The following is a 23603-nucleotide window of genomic DNA, read 5'->3' as shown; positions in this document are numbered from 1 at the left end:
GAATCGGTACCATGACGTTTAGAGACCATTATAAGAGCCAAAAGACATGCAATTTAATAGTGACACTTTGTTTCTATGCGTGATATTGCAAAAATTTCATTGGTGCATTCTCAATTTTTTTTTTTGAGGCAAAATTCTGCGTATCTTTATTTAAAATGTTTCTGAAACTTTTCAATTTAGAAATTTTTCGTTGATTTTTCTTTATTTTTACTCTAAATTAAACCATTTGTTATGTGTAAAAATAAAATCAGGTTTGCTCTTCCCGGTAATGTGTTATTTATATTGAAAGTCGCATTTATCAAGTAAACGTAAGGTGTACTCTCAATTTTTTGAGCCACGGTATAGTCTAAATTTTTTCATAGGTACATCTAATATTGTATATATAAATTCTTTTATTTTTCTGTTTTTCTATTCTAACATTTTCTTAGAAATATAAAATATTGTATCTTTCTTTATATATGAATTCTTCGATTTTTTTTTCGATTCTTTTATTCTAACATTTTTTTAGTTACATCAAATTTTGTATATAATTTGTCATATAAATACTTCAATTATTCTGTTCTATTCAAACATTTTTCTTGGGAATATCAAATATCGTATTCAATTTCACATATAAATTCCTCTATATTTCTCTGTACATTTAAAATTTGGGATTATTAATTTTCAATGCTTTGTTTTTGGAGGCGAGAGACATTAATCTACATTTTTATGTTGATTCTTCAACCGTTATCCACGAAAAACACCATTTTGAATATCATCCGGATATTTTCTTACTGACAATCAATGTTCTGCAATGTGTCAATGTACGAGCAGGGAGGTTTAGAACTCCTCCAATAAGCTCACAAAGGTAATTGTAAAACTTTTTCGTTATACTAATTGCTTGATAGATTTAAACAAATTGTACGACCAAGAAAAGCAGATTACGAATCATCTGTTTTAATATCTGGTAAATTTAGTTTCGCATTATCATACATTTATAAATAAATATGTCAATGATTGATTTTACTTTTGTTTTAGTTTAGTGTTTTTGAAAAAAATATATGTTTTTATTCGTTTTTTTGGTATGTGTTTTATGGAAAAATAATTTAAAAAAAATTCTTGAAAAATTAATCATGATTATTCGTAAATGTTTTGCTTTATAGAAATACAGGCATTTAATTATTTCAAAAAAATTATAAAGAAATAATAAAATGGAATATAACGTTGTCAGTTAATGAGTCATTAATTTTCCAAAATAATATAAAAATAATTATATATCATTTAATGACTGATTTCTGGTAATGCAATGCGTAGACACATTATAGTCTTAATATTTTTTTATGTGAAAAAAAATTGGTATTTCTAATAAATCTATCTATTTGAAGCTAGCGTATTAGCCGTTCTTTTAATTGAACGGTAATCTAACAATGGTTTCCTTTTCAATGAATTAAGTAAAGGTAACACATATGCAAAATAAAGTCAACAGCGCAGATTTTGTGAAATGCAATTTAAATGTCGAACCCGGCTGTTTTTAAATCTGTCTAACAAATATTTGTAAAATGCAGGCATCCCGTCATCCATGAATTTCGCTTTCAAATCCGAAAAGCATTGTGTCTTGATTACAAGGGTTCTTTTAGTTTTGGACAGTACTGGTTTGATTTGTAGAAAAAGCATTAACAAAAAATATAGAAAACCTTTCTTCGAATGACTTGAACTCTTCTAACTGTGTTTCAAAATTTTTTATACAGTTTTAAAATGATTCCCATTATTTTTAATGCAATTCGCTTTTTAATGAGTTTGATTTGTTCATGTAGCATCTATTGCAATTTACCTTTGATTTATATCAACATATTTCTTCACACCATTTGAATATCTGAATATTTATTATAAATGCCGCCTGTAAATTAAAATAGTTTAATCCAAGGAACTTTTCTTATCATTTATGTCTCCGGCCCAAAGTGAAAGATGGTACACGGTACAAAAATATGTTTCACGTTTTTGTAAATTTAAAATAATCCAAGGATTTTTTAAATTTTTTTGATTCTTCACAATGAAATCAAAAGCATTAAGAATATTAGATGTCACAATTACTTTATAAACGTCCATGTGCACAATGGCATCACAGTAGGCCGAAGATGGAATATAGATGTCTACTATTCATTTCAGGATGCCGAGACTAGCACTTTTCAGTGATTGCACTTCGCTAAGGAGTGGTACGCAGAAAGATTAACGGCTATTACGGCTCTTGATTCCTCGAATAATCCGACTTCTCCCTATTACAAAATATAAACATCTCCTCCTTTCATCTTTGCTGTCAGCCCTTTTTTTTGACGAAATGAATGTCTCTTGACAACTGTACAAAAGCGTGAAGGATTTATAAATCCGAGTTTGAATAGTATCATGGCAATTTTAAGGAAAAATAGCCATACATTCGATTCATTTACAATGCAGAGGTAACGAGTGGAAAAAATATATGTTATGGTTCTGAGATCACTTACTTTTGCAACACTACTGATTGCAAATGTTATTTAAGTTCTATGCGAACTTACAACACGGTTTTTAGAACTATATTAGATAACTAAAACCAAAAGTTGTCCGTCATGTTTCATTAATAAAGTTATCGATGGTAGAAATAACCAAAGGTGTGTTACTTACTAGATTCGGCACTGTTGCTTGTTCCTTTAGAATTAAAATCACCTCTTTTATCTTCTTTGTGGTTCTTCTTCTTTCTGAAATTTAAAAATAAATGCTGATTAAAATAGCATACATCTATACTTATATATAAAGCTCAATGTGTGTGTGTGTGTTGGAGCTCTACAGGCCAGGTCATTTGAAATACAGCTACCAAATTTGGTACATGTATACCTTGGAGGTCGGAAATGTGCATCCGGGGTCCCTTTTTTTGAATTTTTAATTATAATTTTAATTATTAATTAAAAATTAAATTTTCCGTCAAAAAATCTTTTCATTTTCCCCACCGCCAAATGAGTAGGGTTCAATTTTTTCTCCAAAAGTAAGGAGGCTATGCTTAAGATTTTTCGGCTGATTATTTCAAACGATTCTGTTTATTTTCTTAATGTTTGATGCATTTAAAATGAAACATTGTTAAAGAATCGATCTTTCAGATTCATTCTGAAGTACTTTTGAATTAAAATAAAACAGAATAAAGGAAATTAAAAATTTCTAATCTGCATAGCTTTACCCCAACTGGCATAGAAAAATTCACGCATTTGCGTTACCGTAACTGGCGTTGAAAATTCACGCATACGCATTGTGTTCTGATTGTTGACAATATTATCAACGGATGCTTCTTGATTTAAATTATTTTTAGGTTCGTTGCATGCTTTTGTAATTAAATTGGATTTATGTTAGTTATATATTTTTGTACATGCTTATAGTTTTAAGTCCATCGTTTTTTAAGTAGTTTTTTTAAACCTGTTTTCGACCGATTATTTTAAACGATTCATTTTATTTTCTTAGTGTTTGATGCATTTAAAATGAAACATTGTTAATGAATAGATCTGTTCATGATGAATCTGAGAAAATTTTGTTGACAAATTCTTGAGATATTAGATCAATTAAGAAAGATATTCTTTAGTGCCCATAAAGTTTAAACGCTCAGTGACTCTGTTATCAGTAATCATATTATTAAAAAAAATGCTTTGTTTCAGTAAAAAATATTATTATATTAATTACAGATTAATCATTTACACTTTAAAGCATAAATTCTACGAGAGGTAACAGGAAATTAGAGAGATACATATTACGTTATGACTGAAGGCCTTTATAATATTATGAGTAAATTATATGACTATCAAAATTTGAATTTTTAAAATATTTTATGAAGAATCCATTAAAGTAGGAATTGCGTAAAATATTTAATTATTAAAATTTAAACGAACATTAAGATTGGCGAACCGACTGGTCGCCAAAGGCGGCTAGTAAAATAATAAAGGAACAAAACTTCCTCTTTTTATAAAGCATTATTGTAAAAGCATTGCTGCTTTTTTTTTTTTTTTTTTTTTACTTTTCTTCTATCAATTTATTTTATCAATTTTTTTTCTATTATTAATATTATAATTTTTATTCTTTACCTTCTTTCACATTTATTTTTTTTTCCTTTTCTTTCTTTCTATCTTGATGTCTAACATGTGTACCAAATTTTATCTACCAGCTTTTTGGAATTATTGAGTTCACTGGTATTCGAATGTATTGAAATTCCTGCTCTGAACAACATTAGCAATGAAAAATAAGCATTTAAATCTATCTAGAAATACCTGCTCTGATAAGCAATGAAAAATAAGGATTTAAATCTAAGTGGAAATACCTGCTTTGATAAGCAATGAAAAATAAACATTTAAATCTATCTAGAAATACCTATTCTGATAAGCAATAAAAATTAAGCATTTAAATCTATCTAGAAATACCTGTTCTAGAAATGAAAAATAAGCATTTAAATCTACCTAGAAATTCCTGATCTGATTAGCAATGAAAATTAATCATTTAAATCTATCTAGAAATACCTATTCTGATAAGCAATAAAAATTAAGCATTTAAATCTATCTAGAAATACCTGTTCTAGAAATGAAAAATAAGCATTTAAATCTACCTAGAAATTCCTGATCTGATTAGCAATGAAAATTAATCATTTAAATCTATCTAGAAATACCTATTCTGATAAGCAATAAAAATTAAGCATTTAAATCTATCTAGAAATACCTGTTCTAGAAATGAAAAATAAGCATTTAAATCTACCTAGAAATTCCTGATCTGATTAGCAATGAAAATTAATCATTTAAATCTATCTAGAAATACCTGCTCTGATAAGCAATGAAAAATAAGCATTTAAATCTATCTATAAATACCTGCTCTGATAAGCAATGAAAAATAAGCATTTAAATCTATCTATAAATACCTGCTCTGATAAGCAATGAAAAATAAGCATTTAAATCTATCTAGAAATATCTGCTATGACCAAAAGTAAGAAGTAAATAAATAAATTTAAAAATGTCTGTTCGATCCTGAATGAACGATATTAATATTTCCATTATATTTCTTAAACTAACAATTAAAAAAACCTGATCAAAACTTAGAATCATTGTTTTCAAGGAACAAATCAAAATTTTTATTTCAAATCAAAATGTATAATTTTTTTAAAGATTACATCATCTTGCGTAATGAAGAAAAGAGAAAGCATAGAAGGTAAGAATGTGTTTCTTCCCTAACAACTTATCAGTTTATAAGATTCGTTGTTTCACTCTATTATCTGCAAAAGATGCAAAGCATTTCTCACGAATGCAGGGCATTGTTCCTCCCAAAATTCAAAACAGGCTAAATAAACACCACCCCAGCGTTTATTCCGGCGTTTTCAAGATTTCCAGCGTTAGATTTCGCACGGCACTTGACATCGGTAATTCATTTTCCTTCTCTGCGAACTTTCTTCCTCGAAGATTACGCGGGAAAATAAACAAACCCTAAAAACAAATGAAGGGGAAATAAAAAAAGGGTAAAACTGTTCGAATAAAGCCCTCCCCAAGTATTGAGATAGAAGCAGCAGCAGTAAACGCTGCATCGGGGGGAGGGATTTATTTCTCTACCGGATTTGGCAACAATGAGATATGGGAACAATAACGACAAAGGCTGGCCAAGAAAGAAGACGCTTTTTGGAGAAGAAAACTGGATATAATGCCGCAATGAATTTTGATGCCGGAATCCCGAAGTCTCGTTCTTTTGGCGATAAATAAATAAACATTTTCTCGCACTTCTCTTCCTAAATCGATGGATAAACTATACATTATTTTTTACTCGTTTTGCTGCGTGCTTCCTCGTCAAGGTAGGGCGCCTGAGAGCCTATTTATTTGGAGGCTATGTTTACGAGGCCGGCCATTCGTGGTCTGGATACATAAAACCCCATAATGTACTTTGAAATGCCATTAGGTAAAGGATTACCTTGGGAAAATGTGCCACTGATGAGAAATACCGCGAAGAAAGGCAGTTGTTTTTCTCCTCCGATCACTCGTATTTTAATCGGAAACGTTTGAGAAAGTTTATATTAAATCTGTTTCAAATAATATAAATAAAAGGCTTTTTTTAATTTATATAATTCTTTCATGACTGTTCTAAAAGAAGAAATATGTTTTTTAATCAAAAATCATAAAGCCTAGACAAAGTTTGACGTCCTGATGGAAATATTCTAAGTAATATAAAATATTAATAATGTCTTAATATTATATATATTATCAGATATTTTTAATAAATTAGAGGACATAGAAAGTTTTAAGGTAATTATTTTTCGAAGCTTACAGTATTTTCTGAAGTTTTTAGGTATTTATTCCATTATTACATTAGTGTCATACTTTTATACATGTTCGTAAGAATCCCTAGGCTGCTGTTTGAAATAAATATGTAATCGCTCTTCTAATTCATTCGTTCGTTTGAAATCTTCACTGAAGCAGGGGTTTTTTTGGGGGGGGGGGCAATTATCTCCAGAAATCTCAGGGACAATGGAGTGGTTATAAATTATTAATAGTTTTTAACAGAAAGAGTTTAGTATTTTGGTAAAAAAAAATTCTTTAGAAATTTAAACGATAAATTGTATAACACAATTGTAACACTTGTATATTTTGTTCCAAAAAAAATTACAACTTGTATATTTTACTAATGATATAGAATAAAGTTAAATGGGATTTCTGAAGTTTATAATGGCATGTGTAATGACATATATTATTTGACCTTGAGTTCCTAATATAAGTAAAGAACTCATACCAGAAAACTTTTATGATATAAACAAAATTTATGTTGCTATGCAGTAAGCATGAAAAACTGTCAACAATTTTTTAGTTTAAAATTCAAAAATTATGATTAAAAACAAACCTAAAAAAATGGATTCTGTTAATTTAGCAATGTTTAATTTTTTCACGAATGAAGAATATCGTTTATATAAGACACCGGCATTTCTACTATATCGAAATTGTAAATTACCTGTTATCATAACAATAATAACAGAAAACTGTAAATTTTAAAGAAATATCCAAATAAGGACAGGCGAAAATAACGCGAATCATTGCATATTAAGAAACAAAACGAAAAAAGAAAGAAAGAAAATTAATGGAAAAAATGAGATCTACGATCGCAAGTTATATCATGTGAGAACATTATTATTTTTAAGTCATTATTTGTGTTAATCAGTTTAAGTCATTAACCAGTTTAAACCGGTAGAGCTCCAAAACTGTTTTGCCAGCCAAGAAAAAATTGAAAATAAAAATTGCCATTTATGCTTTATTCATTGCCTATGCGATTTCAAGCTTCAATATTCATAGCCTATGCGATTTCGAGCTTCGATATTCATAGCCTAAGCGATTTCAAGTTTCAAAACCCCCTAACCGAAAACAACATCCGATTCTCACAAAAAGGAATGCCGAAGCGGAATAACGAATTTCCGTCGCAATGCGGTTTCTAAATGATAAACTATTTACCAATAAATTTTTAAACATATTAATTTATATAGAATTTTTATGAAAACAATATTTTTGTAAACACAAACTGCTATTTTCTAATTTCTGAGATCATAAAACAGTTTCATAATGGATTAATCTTAGAACAGGAGTCAAATCCTTCAATGTTTCCCACTTAAGAATGAATGAAGTGTAATTTCCACATTGGGGGAAAGAAAAAAAAATACTTTCATCAAAACTGTTATTAAATGCGAATAAAGTTTTTTTTGAATACATTATAAACATTAAATTATTTAATTTCCTCCGAAAAAAAATTACATTCCATGAAAATAACAGCTATGATGTCATAATTCTACGTCGACATTTTAAAAACGCATCAGCTGTCAAAGAAGCATGCGTAATAATAAAGCAATATTGGTAAAAGCAGTTCAACTTTTTAAAAACACATCTGCTTTCAAAGAAGCATGCATAATAATAATAATGCAATACTGGTAAAAGCAGGTAAAAAAATATATGCGATTAAAAGATGATGAGGAAAATAGTCATTTATGCTTTATTCATTGCCTAAGCGATTTCGAGCTTCAAAACCCCCTAACCAAAATAAGATCATGTTCTCACAAGATAAAAAAACAATCTGCATTCACATTTGCAAACACAAAAACCTAGAAATACGAAAACAATTTTATTAAAATTCCGTATCATTCACAAAAACTAATTTTCTATACATGCAAAAAAAAGCGAAAAATACAAACGAAGATGATAGTGACAATGTGGAATATAAAGAGTAAACTTATTTCCGGCGAGATATATTTCATACATAATTCAAAAAGAAAATAACTCCATTAGTAGCACATTTTAAAATAAAGAACTTAAACAAAATTATCTATAATAGTATTCACAAAATAAATGACAATCTGGATATGAAAATAACTTTCTTTAAAATAACGAATAACTCGCAAAAACTAAACTTTCACACAAAATAAACATAACACATATAATCTCAGACGATAAAGATACTATAGAACACAGAAAATAAACCTAAAACAATTATTCTGGGTCACATTTATACCATAACAAAGCCTAAAATTTTATGACACGTAATGTTCTGACAACATAAAACGAATGACATTCCAAACAATCCTGACATTTTAATTTTTGAGGTTTCCTGTTGCCATCGCGTCACCTCGTAAAAGCGAGTAAAAATCCGGCCGTTATGTAGATGACCTTATGTAACTAAATTCCGCGAGAGTTATGTGGAACCATAAGAAAGAAGCTCAGGGGAAATTAGGCTGAAAATGAAGGCATTCCATTCGACACACGTTATGAGGCACGGAGGAGACAGCCCGGGAATCATAACCGCAATCAAATCCGGGGAGGACGTTAAGCAAAAGAATGAAAATGTCATTTAGAAAGAGCGGCGAATCAAGACATTCAAATCCTTTAGTGTAAAGCTACGAAGGTATGCTTTGTTAATGAGGTCTCCCTTATTCTCTTCATTTTGGCTTGTTTGCTCGGTTCCCGGTATAGTTAGTAATCCAGTTCTTTTTGAATCCAAAGTAGTTGCTTCTGAAAGCTGGTTTCAATTTTAAGTCAGAAACTTTATATCTCTGAAAGAGAAATCTTAAGATAAGTCATTTAAATTCATATTTAATAAGAATAACGAAAGTTATTCTTATTTCACTTATAACTTATTGCATCTACATGGGTTTTAAATGGGTAAGTTACGAAAGAAAGCTTCAATTTGAAATCAGGGGGATTAGTCACCTCAAAACTTTCTCGCGAACTCTCTAATAAAGATGTTATGCCAGAGAATACTCTCATGACATTGGTATGCAATATTTATAAAATATTATTAACCTTTGGCATGGATTTACCATTTTTACTAAAAATATCGTGTGATCCTTGGGCGAGGTATTTGGAGATGAATCTTGACATGCGCTTAATAGTAGCCCAAAATCGAATTGTGTTTTATAAACGTTTTACTCAGCCGACTGGAACAGAAATTTGACCTGGTGTTATTTGGAGATTTTGGCAAAAAATTGCCGGGATATTGTAGTTACAAAATCCCATACCAAAATTGATATATTTCAGTCATTACGCCTTTAAGTTATCACATGGGGCCGGGATAGCCTGGTCGGTAAAGCGTTGGATTCGCATCCCTTAGATTGTGAGTTCGAATTCCGCCGGGCGAAGATTCCCCGCGTGCTGGGGGGCTGACGCGCGTATAAATCTGTCGTGATCACAAAGTTCTCCATGTCGAGACTAATACCACTGGGTGTACTGAATCAGGGGTGATCGTTCTCTGATTCAGGTCTAAATTACGATCTGTGGTTGAGTGAATGAAATGCGAGAATGAAATCCGCCTCGTATAAAGGGTTGTGACGTGTGTGTAGTTAAGTCGTACTTGGCCCTTGTTGGCTCTACGATAAAAACAAGAGGCGCTCCCCCTTAGGCTTAAATCGGTTGTCTTCGAACAGCGGGTTTGTCCGTGGGAAGTGCTATAAATAACAACAACAAGTTATCACGTTGATATGTTTCTTAAAGTACAGACCGACAGACGGTTCATTGCTTTGCTGGATTTGGCACAAAATTTGAAAAAGGACTAGACTATAGATGTTAATATTGTTCATAGAATTTTTTTCAATCTAGCTCTTTTCATTTTGTTATTATCGCATTAAATTATAATAGAATAGTCGGAAAGACAGACTTCCTCTAAGCGGATATCGCTCAAAATTTGATATTAATCTACGAAATTGGTACAAAACCGTATACCAAATTTCATTCATCTAGACGAAAGCGTTTTTGAGTTATGTTTGTCACAGACAGGCAGACAGATTAAAATTTTTCGAAAAATGTATTTTTCGAACTCAAGACCGTCTAAAATATAGAGATTCATCAAAATCGTGAGTTCGAATTTTTTGGCAATTACTATAATTTCTCTATACTACGTATACGAGAAAATATAAAAGAGCCAAAGAGATACGAAAATGGTCAAGATAATTGAAGCTATAGTTAAATAAGGAGAATGCCAGATTTGCCACTACCTCTATTATTATCAAACCCCTGGATTTGAACCAACCTCAAAAGGGTTAGGGTGAAACAATTCGCTCTTGAATCTAGTATATGAGTGGGAGGGGGGGGGGAGAGGTTAAGAAAGAATTTACGGGAACGATCTCCCCGAGACTTCTTCGCGTTGCCTCTTAAAGTTTTCTACCCTTCGTTCCATATAAAACTGTGCATGTTGGCAAGGCCATGAACACTACGGCTGTACAGATTTTAATTTTCACCCATGGGAGTTGTGGGCTTAGCAGTAAAGAATACCAGTATGTGTGTACTTATTGCACGCTACTGAAGAGCAATAATTATGAAATCTATTGCAATTATTCAAGCCACTGCTTTTCGAGTCATCATACAAGGGATGTTCACATGAAAAAGTACGAAATTATACTGTGGGTAAAAATGAAGATTTTATTCAAAGTATTACCATAGGCCTGACCACAACGATCCCATTGATTAACGAGTTGAAGGATTCCAGAATTCCTGTGGCCGTGACGAGACCCAATCCTACACAGCGTCCTTGAGTTTGCCGTCAGAGTTTAAACGCTTCCCTTTCAGATGTTTTTTCAGGGGACCAAACACATGAAAATCTCAGGGCGACATGTCCGTGCAGTAGGGCGGATGGTCGAGCTGCTCCACTTGAACTTGGCCAGTTCCACTTGTGTGACCCTGGAGACGTGTGGACGCACGTTATCATGGAGTAGAACCGTGCCTCATGGCGTAGAACTCACCCTCCGTGAGTTGCCCCTGTCTTTTGTTCTTGATTGATCTGCGTAGTCTTCGGAGTGTCTCACAGTACACATCGGAGTTAATGGTTCTTCTGTGCTCGAGGAAATAGTGCAATTGGACGCCACTCTTTATAAGAGCCTCTGCTCTCTCCAGCGCATGTGGGCGCCCCAGCATGCTCCAATCTACGCCGAAGATTTCAATCGTATACCTAGATGTCACGGTATGTTCTCCCATAGCGGCATAGGCAAATATGTTAATAGTTACGTTGTTTCGTACCATTTCGTACCTTTTCTTTGAACATCCCTTGTATTTGCACGCGTGAGAGGCGTAGACTAATAGATGTTCAGACCTTTGAAGGATTTGGTTCAGATTTTGATGCATACCCATAGTTTAGATAGCAAATTTGTATGCCAAATTTTTTTTCTACAGCTCTATTTATTTAGTACTTATCGTGTTGATCTCTACTTCAATTCCGTGCATGGTAATGGTTAATAATAGTTACGAAATATAGATCTATGGCTCGAATGTAGCATTTTTTCTGAATCCATTGCGAGAATATGAGTTTTGGACTCCTTTTTGCCAGCTGGTTGATTGCAAAATAATACTAATAATAAATAGATAAATAAATAAAATAAAATAAACACTCTAAGATCAGCTCACGTTTCCATCTTCAACAACAAGCTGACTGAAGGATGATAACATTTGCGACTATTTTGTGCAGGTTGAACCAAATCTTGCACTTGTATCGTTCTTGCCAATTCAGTATATATTGAGAGCAAATGCACGGGATACGTTTAAGAATGCGCATGCTCATATTTGCATTTCCAGATCAAATATATGCCATCAAAAACATAACTTGTAAAAAAACCAAGTCTCGCAACTCAGCTCTTCTATCGTAAAAAGTTGTGAGATCCATGTAATACCAAGTCGGTCTATTTATTCAGTCCCTACTTAAGGGTCCTTCTGTCTTAAGTTATTACGTAATTAGCTAACCTAACAACATCTTATGGCGACCATATCAATATTAAAAATCTTTTATGGTTTAAATAAATAGATTGACTTGGCCATCGCATGAAAACACAATGTATCTTTACATTAAATTAGATTACATTAACATATTATATTAAATTAGATTGTTTAGTGCGATTGCCAAGTCAATCTATTTATTTAAGCCATAAAAGATTTTTAATATTGATATGGTCGCCATAAGATGTTGTTAGGTTAGCTAATTACGTAATAACTTAAGACAGAAGGACCCTTAAGTAGGGACTGAATAAATAGACCGACTTGGTATTACATGGATCTCACAACTTTTTACGATAGAAGAGCTGAGTTGCGAGACTTGGTTTTTTTACAAGTTATGTTTTTGATGGCATCTCATTTCTTTTTGTAGATAGTCCTTTTCTTATTTTTGTATGTAGTCTTCCCCTTTTTCTTTTCCGGTACTACTTCTTGAGATTCAGCCACAGTTTTTCTCAAAGAACAGTCTCTGCCTCTATGGGTTTTTCTCGTAAGTTTTGATGTTACAATTTTTGACAAGTCTGGACGGTAAATGCTTCTTAGTCTGTTGTATTCACAAATTGAGGATTCTTGCGCTTTAATACTTGCAAAGTCGACATTTATTAGATGTAAGCCGTCCAGACTTGTAACTCTCGGAAGTGCCACGTAAGCTTGACCGGATGTGAACGCTGCAGAACCAATATCCATCAGTGCATTATTTAGACTCAGACCGTGACTTTTGTGTATAGTTATAGCATAGGCTATACATATGGGAAACGGTTCACGATGAACATAAGGTCTATTAATAATTTCAAATTTAGTTTTGACCGGACTAAGCTCGTAAACATGTTCTTTATTAAATGCAATGTATATTTTCTTAATTATTTTTTGTATTTTCCTGATCAACCTTTACTCTTTGCACTATACCGATAGAATCATTAACTAAACCAAGACTCACGTCAATATTTCGCCTTAACATGACTTTTGCTCCTATTTTTATAATTATTTTCTCTTCCAGGCCTGCAGTCATAGAAGCATTGTCTTCATATTTTTTTATGCATTCACGAGCTCTTTTTGTTAGGTATCTAGGGAAATTTATGCTATCTACAGCTGTAAGTTTTATTTTGGGATGTGGAAGAGATTTAAGCATTGCAGTATTTAATTGTTGACACATGTTTTTTGTAGATAATAAGCAAACGATATCATCAGGAAGTTTCGAGAGGGGTTCAATTATTTCAATTAATCTGTTTTCATTTGAATTGGATTTGAGAGTTATTAATCTAGTCGAGAGTAAGTCGCGGTCTTTTTGTGTAGTCACACCTAATCTTATTCTATTTAGCATTTCAACAAAGTCAAAATCATTGAGCTGTCGCATGTTAATTGTAAGTTCATCGTATATGAACAGTTCAGTCCGCAGATTCGGTACACTGAGGGAACCTAATAACTTGTTAGTTTCAGCAGTTGAGAGTTTTTCAAAATGTGACTTTTCTCTTACCGGCGGACGCTGTAAGAGATCTCCGAAAACTACAAGATGTTTTTTTCCAAACTACCCATTCTGATCGTCTCTTGTGTCGAATATTTCAGATAAGCGTAAGTAAATATATGTTAAACATTGGATATCATCGACACTTCGTCTATTATAAACAACACTACTTCTTTCAAATCTGATCTCAGAAGGAGCACTTCATCAGAAAGTTGTTTGTACTTCGGTATTTGCTTGTGTTTTACAGGCAGTTGCAATAGTCTATGTATAGTCAATCTATTCTATGTATAGTCAGCTATTCCTGTTGGAGTACTAACTGCCACTTTTTTTGTTTAAATAAGTCTTAACCCAAATTTTCAGAGTTTTTATTAAAAAGCTCTTTCCAGTGCCACCAGTTCCACTCACAAAACAGCGTAAAACGTCAACGTTATTATCGGTTGTGTCCATTTTATTTGTGATCATATCGAAGACTCTTTTTTGATTTTCTGAAAGTCACCCATTGCGTTTGCAGCTTCCACAGCTTCAAATTGAATTATTTCAAATTAGATATTGTTAGAAACCTGTAATTCTGAGATTTAATTAATTTTTCCCAGCGAGAATAGTGTCATCATATGAAAGACCGTTTTATAGTAATCTGTATTGGATGCTGCCGGATGCCGAGCCAGTGATACGAGAGCTTGGTGACAAACTTGGCGACCATTTGGCGACTTGGCGACGAATTTGCCGACAAAATGGATAATGCTCGAAACTTCGAAAAATTTATCGATCCGTCCATTATTACATGGATATTTTAGTTTTTCCTTGATTTATACACTAAACACTAATTGTATTCTAAATTTGAAGCTTCTATGTCTGCTAGAAGTGCCTTAGAGTTTTGATGATCTGTCAGTCAGTCAGTCAGTGACAAAATTCACAAACTTTGACTAGTTATAATTCTTAAACTACTGGTTCAAATTTAATGAAATTTGAAATATACCGTGTTTATATAATGCCTGCTTGGTTACTGAAAATTCAGGCTTCTAGTTTTATCCACAACGAAGTTATAAGGGGTTGAAAATGGCCTGAACTGCTTCGAGAAAAGGATAGTACGGAAGTGCCGCTTGTTTTTGCTCGACTTGGCGGGGGCACTGCCGTGCCCCCAGATTTGAAGCATTTTTTTAAAAAAATATTTGATTGAAATCATTTAATTTCGACAACGAAGGGATTAAAATGGTTCAGTGCGTAGCATGTAGAAAAGTCAAAACAGAGGGAGAGATAGGCTTTTTAAAATCTCTTATTATTTAATTAATATAAGAGATTTCTCTTATTAATCAATTAATTTCTTATTATTCAAATCTATAATAATAAAAGATAAAGACATTAGTCCTAGAAAATTGCGGAATGCAGCAGAAAATAGATGATTTACGACCCGTGAGAATTGTAGGATAAGTATTTGATTAGTTAAAAAGTAGAAAATGGAATTAAAATTTTTCGAGTTTCGGCACTTTTTTTATAAAAACCTATTTACGTTCATTAACTTTTCCACATAATACTAGTTTATTTAAATACTATAAAGCTGGCATGAGATGGTGATTGCAAAATAACAGAAAAAATTGGAGAAACAATAAATATATAAATACAGATGAAAAAATCGTTACCTTATCTCATCTTTAAAAGTCAATTTGATTATATATGAATGTATATTCGTTCTACCTCGCTTCCTTAACAACAAAATCAAATTCGAACAAATTTTACTCATTCCTTTTTAAATAAAAGTATAAATTCTGCTAATTCCTCCAAATACAAAAATAAATTAAATATTTATTTGATTAGAAATTAATCTAGATTTCGTCATTTTTCCCTCAATAATGTCAGTAGAAATTTCGGAGAAACTACTCCGCTGTATTTAAAAAAATAAACAAATTTTAAGATAATTTTACAAACATTAAGAATATTTTATGCTATTTATTACAGGAAATTTGAACTCCCCAAGATCTCCCGGTGCACACATTGGAGTCATGGTATTAAGAAATTGTTAACACGAGACTAAAAATATTGATGCCAAATGAAAATAAATTTGTAATAAAAAGATAAACAAAACTAATTTATAATAAACCAAAAATAAATTTGAATGAATCTTGGTTGAAGCTGCTTAATCGTTCAATATTTTATTCATTTGCAACTTCGTCTCAATTCCGTTTTCTCACTGAATGGAAGTGGAGAAGTCATATTGAATTAAACTAATTATAATGAACCAAAAATATATTTGAATCCTTCTTGTACGAGGTTAATTAATCGTTCAATATTTTATCCATATACAATTTTGTCATCTCATTTAAATTCTCTCATTTAATCGAAGTTAAGAAGTCATACCGAATTAAAACTAATTAGAATGAGACAAAAAAAAGATTTGAATCCATTCTGGACGAAGTTGATTAATCGTTCAATATTTTATTCATATACAATTTTGTCATCTCATTTCCATTCTCTCATTCAATCGAAGTTAAGAAGTCATACCAAATTAAAACTAATTAGAATGAGACAAAAACAAGATTTGAATCCATTTTGGACGACGTTGATTAATCGTTCAATATTTTATTCATATACAATTTTGTCACCTCATTTCCATTCTCTCATTCAATCGAAGTTAAGAAGTCATACCGAATTAAAACTAATTAGAATGAAACAAAAACAAGATTTGAATCCATTTTGGATGAAGTTGATTAATCGTTCAATATTTTATTCATATACAATTTTGTCATCTCATTTCCATTCTTTCACTCAATCGAAGCTAAGAAGTCACATTGAATTAAAACTTTAACTCAGAAGAATCTTAAAATAAACGAAGTTGAGATCCTAGGAAGTTAATTCATAGGCGCCACTCCTTGCATTCCCGGGCCAACAGATATCACCTTTCCCAGCGATCGGCAGGTCGTTTGTGATACGAAATGGACTGTGTGATGTCTAAACTTTCCCCGAAAGCCATTGTAGCAGGTGTCGCAAGATTGGGCAACTAGCTGACGACACAAAAGACTCTCCAAACGCCAGCAAAGACTTTAGGAATTTAATCAAGTGTGATTTCCCGATAAGGGTCGTCTCACCACCCCCTCGGAGGGTGGAGCAGACAGAAACTGTTGCGAAGCCTCTTCCCTGTCCTTCCCCGGGTTAATGCGGCAGTCACAGGAATCGAGAAGCAATTGGTGTGGAAAATTCTTCCACCCCACTAGGCTGAGGTGATATCGGGATATTCAAAATCTTCTGGAAGGGGTGGAGTGACTCGTGCATGATAAAGGTGACGCCAATATAGAATTCCGCGCCAGTTTATGCCCAGAGTGCTGTGCATTAGCAACCTTAACCCGTGATTTAGCGAAGCAGAATAAGTGAGAACGTTAATGCACTGGAGTTACGTGACTGGGACTGGGCGGATTAAGGATTTGAGTTAACTTTATCGAGACCGTTCTTGACTGAAAAGGATAAATTGAATTATTAGACTTATATTAAGGTGGGAAGTTAACGAACTTTCCCGAAATTGAAGACAATACATTGTTTGTCTCTCATATTTACAACTCTTCTAAATTTAGCGGCTTTCGTGAAAATACAAGATTTTCGCGTTACAGAAATTTGAGATTACTGGAATTTAATTTATCATCTTCGCCGAAATTTTGATAAAACAATGGAAGTTTAGCATTCAGAAATAATTAACTTCTGAATTTGCTTCAGGGGTAATGGTATTAATATAACAATATCATTAAAATGAAGTTCTAATCTTTTAATGTTGTACTCAGTAAAATTTAGCAAGGGGTAGGAGTTTTGGAAGTGGGCATATGTAGAGGAAATCTGATAAAATCTTTAAAAATAGTTTCTCTAATTTCATATTCTTAAAATCAAGTTTTACTACGACGGTTCCTCAAGAATGGGATCAAGACTTTTGACCATTATTAGAATTAATATTATAAAAATAAGCAATACTTCTGACGAAATTTTCTTGGTGAACTCCTAGATACTTTAGAAATATGCAGAAACTCAGAAAATGTTATAAAAATATTTAAGCATTATAAAGAGCTTTAAATTAAAATTTATAGTAATCAGATTTGGTTCTGTTAGTACCTAATGAATGGAGATAAAACTTTAAGCTATTATTAGAATTAATCTACTATAGTAAACACGATTCTATAAATTAACTTTTCCTCTTACGAAAGTATGTAGGGTATTTGAAGGAAAGCACATTAATTTACTCTTAAATAGCAGCCTTTGTTGACCAAAGAGCTTTATAAGAATATTTGTTGTATTTTATATAAATTAAATCGCTTATATTGCACTTCATATTTATATTTTTTGAGGAAGTTATTTGGAACTTTAGAATGTGATAGACATTTAAATCTGTTATTTGACAATAATAGACACATTTAGCATTTCTTTATTTTCCTGATTTTATATCTAAGTATGAAACAAAACAACAGAGTATTAGAAGAGATTGCTAAGGAAATATTGTCTAGTAAATTGTTATCTCTGAGTACAAATATTAACAAGTATTTATTTAAATAATTAGGAAATTATTTAAATTAATTAAAATAATTGAAAAAAAATCAAAGAAAACCAGTCCCGCATTCCAGTAATAGATTCCAATTCAACAGTTTCGAAATGAATGAAGTGTAAGCTATTATCAGTCGAGTTCAAAAACTAATATTGAGTATCTGATACTCTTTATCTATATCAGTTTTGTGTACCTGGTTCTCTTAATATGTCCCAGTTTTGTTTAACTGATACGCTTAACTTATACCGGTTCCTTTAACTGATGCTCTTAACCTGTATTAGTTTCTTTGTACGTGTACACTTAACTTGTATCGTTTAAGTGTACCTGATACTTTTGCGTACCTGTTACAAGGTATGAAGTTGGTAGAGTAACTTAACCCTTTGAAAAAATTATCTGAGAAATTCTTGTGGAGAATATTATGAAAGTTCGCAATTTGAATTTCTGGATAAATCAAACTGTATTTTTGGTCCAGTGAATTTCAAATTAGCCTAATTACATAAATTTGCAACTTTAAAAAAAACTTTAATCGGAGATACAAAATCAAGAAAGACACATCTTATCTACAATGAAGTATTGAAAATTGAACATATTCAAATCAGGTGAGTAGAAAATTCTTATTTCTCATATATAAACACGAAATTTCACTGCCATTTTAGAATCTCTCATTTTGCACTACACAACATAATACCTGCTGAAAAATCCGTTCTAACTCCCCCTCGTCTCTATTTCGGTTAACTGCATTAACCGCCAAATCCTTCCCTGGCGATACAAGCAAACAGGTGAAGGCCCGGGACACTGCAGCATCCTTTGCCAATTAAGGCTTGCTCCAGCGAGCAAAGTCGTTTATCAAAGATCACAGTTGATTAAATTCCAGGCCATGTTTACTTTAAGCCCACAGGTCCCGGGTTCCCTGGGAATTCGGCCGCCCCATTTATAAGAGTCAGTTCCCTGGGCCATCGCTTAGTTTATTGGAAGAGTTCTTCACTGATATCCCGGTTATTACGGAAACTCGGGTCTCGCTGGTGATTTGGGAGGATGGGTTTTTCTTCGAGTTAGTCTGGCCCTAAACTCGACTTCGATTTAGTGAGAGAAATTGGATGGTGGGCAATTTGGATGTTCTCCGAGGAGTGATGGAAAACATGCTTCGTTTTAGTTGTTGTTGTTCTACAATTATACGTTCTTTTTTATGAGGATTTGCTTTTGATGATTGGGTGAAAATAATATCAAGTCAACAGCAAGTTTTTCCCTAGTCAATAATGATATAAATCCCTTTTATTAGTTTACAGACAATTTTACGTTAAGCAAAGGATGTGATTTGTTATGAACTAAATGATATAATTATATATTTCTGCTAATAATAAAGATTAATGTGTGTGTGTGTATTTTTGCTTTGGAGCTCTATAGGAAAAACCATCATATCTAGAGTAACTACATTTGGCATTGGTATATTTTGGAAAGTGAAAGTAAGCATTTCGGAATGATTCTTTTGAATGATTTTTAGTTAGAGTTTGAATTAATGAAAAACTAAATGACATTTTTTTTAATTTATAGTATTTTTTTTTTTTTTTTTTTTTTTTGTGATAAGTTCTGAAAATATTACGGAGCAAAAATGAGCTTTGTAACGTTTTAAAATTAAAAAAAAAATATTTAATGACACAATTTAAATGCTATACAGATTTTTTGTCTATATTAAATAAATTTTTAAAAATATTTTTACACTTATTTCACAATGATGTAATTCACTCTTGTGAAAAAAATAATAAAATCGTTTTCATTTTTACTACAAATATATCATCATGGATTATTCTTCAATTGTTGAAAATGAAGATACGAAGATATAGCTTATTTTCCCATATGCGTTACTTTCCATAAGTTGTATTTAAAATGGGTTTTTAATATACTTTATGAAATTTTGTTACACTTTCAGCTAAAATTTAATTTTGCAATTACGTAATGAAGAATTTTTTTAAAAAATATTCCCAATTTTAAAAATGTGCAGTTTTTTAACATAATGTATTTTATAAAAATACATAGTTCTACTCGCTAAGAAAATTTATTTCTTATTGTTGCGCAATTATTCTTTTTGATGAATCAGACTAATAAGTTTTTCATTTCTTAGATAAATTATGAAAAATGTGTAATTGTTGATGGAGCTATGAATCACAAAATACTCCAATGTTAAAAAGGATTCTACTTTCTCTTATCATATTTTAAATAAAGATGTTTAGCTTCAGGAAGAACATTTTGATATTAATTAAAATTCAACTAGTTCCACTTCTAATGGTGGTCAACCCCATAGCGCTATGAAAAACATGAATTTACATTTATTCTATTTTCTAAATTTAAGCATATTGGAACTTCATTCTTTATAGGTCCCTTAAATTATGCAAATTTTATACAGATTTTCATTTACTCATTTATTTATTTATTTATTACTTTCCAACAAAGATGAAAAACATGCAATCAAAAAGCTGATGAAACAATGAAAACGATTTCAACTTTAGGGCAATAATATAATCTATTTTTAGAAAATAAGCAAAAAATATTTTTAAAAATTGTAAAAATTCACCAAAAATTCGCACATTTTTTTACAGTTGGTATCATTTACAAAGAATTTTTTTTTAAGTTTTGAAAAGGGACAACTTAAAAAATAAATTACATTTATTTTTGTGCAATAATATTTTCATAAATAATTCTGAAAAACTTCAAAATTCAGCTTACTTTTTTTATATAGATATAACTCTAATTAAATATTCATTATATATATATATATATATATATGCCAAATGTGGTATTTATATGTCAAATAGTCGGTCTCTATAGTGCCGACGACATACACATTTAACTTTATTATTTGTATAGATAGTAAGTAATATGTTTGCTAATTTGATCCATTTCCTTTTCAGTTTCCAACTCGCACAAAATAAATTTTTACTGGTATAGATACCAACTGAATTTAAATACTCCACAGAAAGAATCTTAAGAAGAAGAATTTAGTTGCTTTTACAAAGTATTCTTTACAAAAATCACCTTTCAGATTTCCAAAGCCATTTTCTCTCTGCACTTTCATCATGATTACAATTTGACTAAAACCAAGAATAGCGAATACAAGTTCATTTGTTCCGTTGCCAAAACATATAACAAACCCTCGGAAATAACTATTCTTCAGATTGAAGTTCAGAGCTCCGGAATTTGTTTAAAAAGTTTCGTTCCTTAGGGCTGCCGTCTTCTAATTTCAAATTAAGGCTCACCAATTCAAATGCAAAATGACGTCTTCCGACCCCAAAACTAATTGCACCAGACGAACAACAGGCCACCTCCCCCCCCCCGGTTCCAAATTCTAACTATTCATTCGATGAGAGGAAGATCCATCTCCAATTGCCCCATTCCAAGCAGTTTTAATACCAAACCAACTTTTACAACACAAAAGAGGAACGAAGTCCGCTCCAACGCCAAGATTACGGTTGATTAAGTGCCTGGGGCTGGACCTGGTTGTTTGTTGTGCTGGAAGCCACCGTAAAATGTCCCATTTCCTTCTCTCTATTCGATGGGGGCATTGAGCAGTTCTGGCACGGATTGTTTGTTCTGGTGTTGTCCCACTTTACATCTTGTAAAGTGGTGGGAGAGGGACTGTTAATGTCCCCCGTCGTCTTCCATTTGCAACGGATATTGGATGTCTAAAGGGAATAGTAACACGGTGGTCGTAAATATTTAAATACGTGGAATTGAAATTCGTAAAGATGTATTTGAGTGCCTTCTTCCCCGGGGGAGGTTCCGGCGTGATGAGTTGCCTTATTACGAGGCTTTGGGTCTGGTTGAATGTCTTTACTTTCCCGGATGTCGTATTTCATCGGATTTTAAAGTATCGGAAGCGATAAACTGGAGAATTTAATACAGATTTAGTACCCTCAGTCTTCGGATTAAGTAATAATATCGCAATATTGTATACATAATATCGTTATTGTATAGAAATATGTATGGTATTTACAAAATGTAATATGATCTGCAATATGAAATGTAATCTTATGTTCGTGATTGTCATTTAGCTCACATTTATAGAAAATTAGAAGGATTTAGTTTATTTATCACCCTCAGTGAGGGGAATACCATAGTCAGAGGAACCGAAACTAATTAGAATTGGATAGAATTCACTTTTATATTTATTTAGAATATGTTTGAAATATTTATATTGATTCTTGTGATATATTGGATCGCTTTATACCCTTAATAAATTGTCGGTAAGAAAAAAAAAATCAAATGATGAAATATTGAGGAATGGAATAATATTATAGTGGTTTATGGTACAATCGAAAACCATCCATTTGTACCTAAATGTGGTGCCAATTTTATTTCAGTTACAACTATTATAACAGAAAAGGTAGGGATTCTAAAACATGTACTTTAGTTGCTATTAGTTAGCTATTATTGCAAATTATCCCATGCTGCGATACATTTAAAGAATATTTTCATTACTTGATTGCTGCTATTACTTCGTGAGAGGATTATCAAACTGTATGCCAGAAATGTAATTTTGGTACATAGCAAAAACATTATTAAAGAGAGCATAGAGATGTTTAATTTTGACTAGTTATTTCTGGGGAACAGATATTGTATCTGGAATATTGGTTATACTTAATTTTAGATAAATCGTTTAGATATTTCATATATTTCATGTCTACGGTTCCATCAAATTATCAAACATAAATCCATGTAATTTTGTCTTAGATCAGTTATGTTTATTATGCACATTATTACTTTCTAATGGAGATCAATTAATAGCACCATACAGATATTAAAAACGTAAATATTCAATTCATGTATTTTCTAAATTTTGCAACAGTGTAATTTTTTTATTATCTATCTTGTTAACTACACAGGGACTGGCATTAAATAGAATTCTTCTTCCTTAGCTTTCAACAATGTAGAAAAATCACATGATTAAATATTTCATGGAACAATGAAAACCGTTTGAATTTCAAGGCAACAATGTTGGAAATGAGTCAAAAGTCTATTTTTCAAAAATTGCTGGAATTCAGAAAAAATATTCGTAATTTTTGGATTGATATCATTAAAAAGATAATTTTAAAATTTTGTTATGGTATAAAATTGTTTTTTATATTATCATAATTTTTGAACCTATCGTGAAAAAACTCTAAAATCCAGCTTAAATTGTAATGAATTAAAATTATAATCGAAACTTCAAAATAAATCACTTCGAGGTGCACATTTTTACACTGCAAGTTTGCATGTGCAAATTTGGTAGTTGTAAGTCAAACAGTCTGGCTTGCAGAACGTCAATACAACCGCATATCCATCTTAATTATTAATATTTAGTTTAGTTATATTAACGCCCCGTTTTAAAGCAACACTAGGGCTATTTTGGGACGGA

General features: G+C 31.7%; 1 protein-coding gene across 2 annotated transcripts in view; it reads right to left on the bottom strand.

Annotated features, from left to right (window-relative positions):
• LOC129983884 (inactive tyrosine-protein kinase transmembrane receptor ROR1-like) overlaps nucleotides 1-23603 on the bottom strand; it is a 394447-nt gene that overhangs the window by 183500 nt on the left and 187344 nt on the right. For both annotated transcript variants that reach the window (XM_056093570.1, XM_056093571.1), the window contains exon 3: nucleotides 2635-2708. In XM_056093570.1, the coding sequence (XP_055949545.1) occupies nucleotides 2635-2708 (74 nt within the window). The remainder of the gene's footprint in view (nucleotides 1-2634; nucleotides 2709-23603) is intronic.

The sequence above is a fragment of the Argiope bruennichi genome, chromosome 9 (assembly GCF_947563725.1).
Source record: "Argiope bruennichi chromosome 9, qqArgBrue1.1, whole genome shotgun sequence".
In the NCBI taxonomy this organism is placed as follows: domain Eukaryota; kingdom Metazoa; phylum Arthropoda; class Arachnida; order Araneae; family Araneidae; genus Argiope; species Argiope bruennichi.
This window is presented reverse-complemented; position numbering and strand designations above follow the sequence as displayed.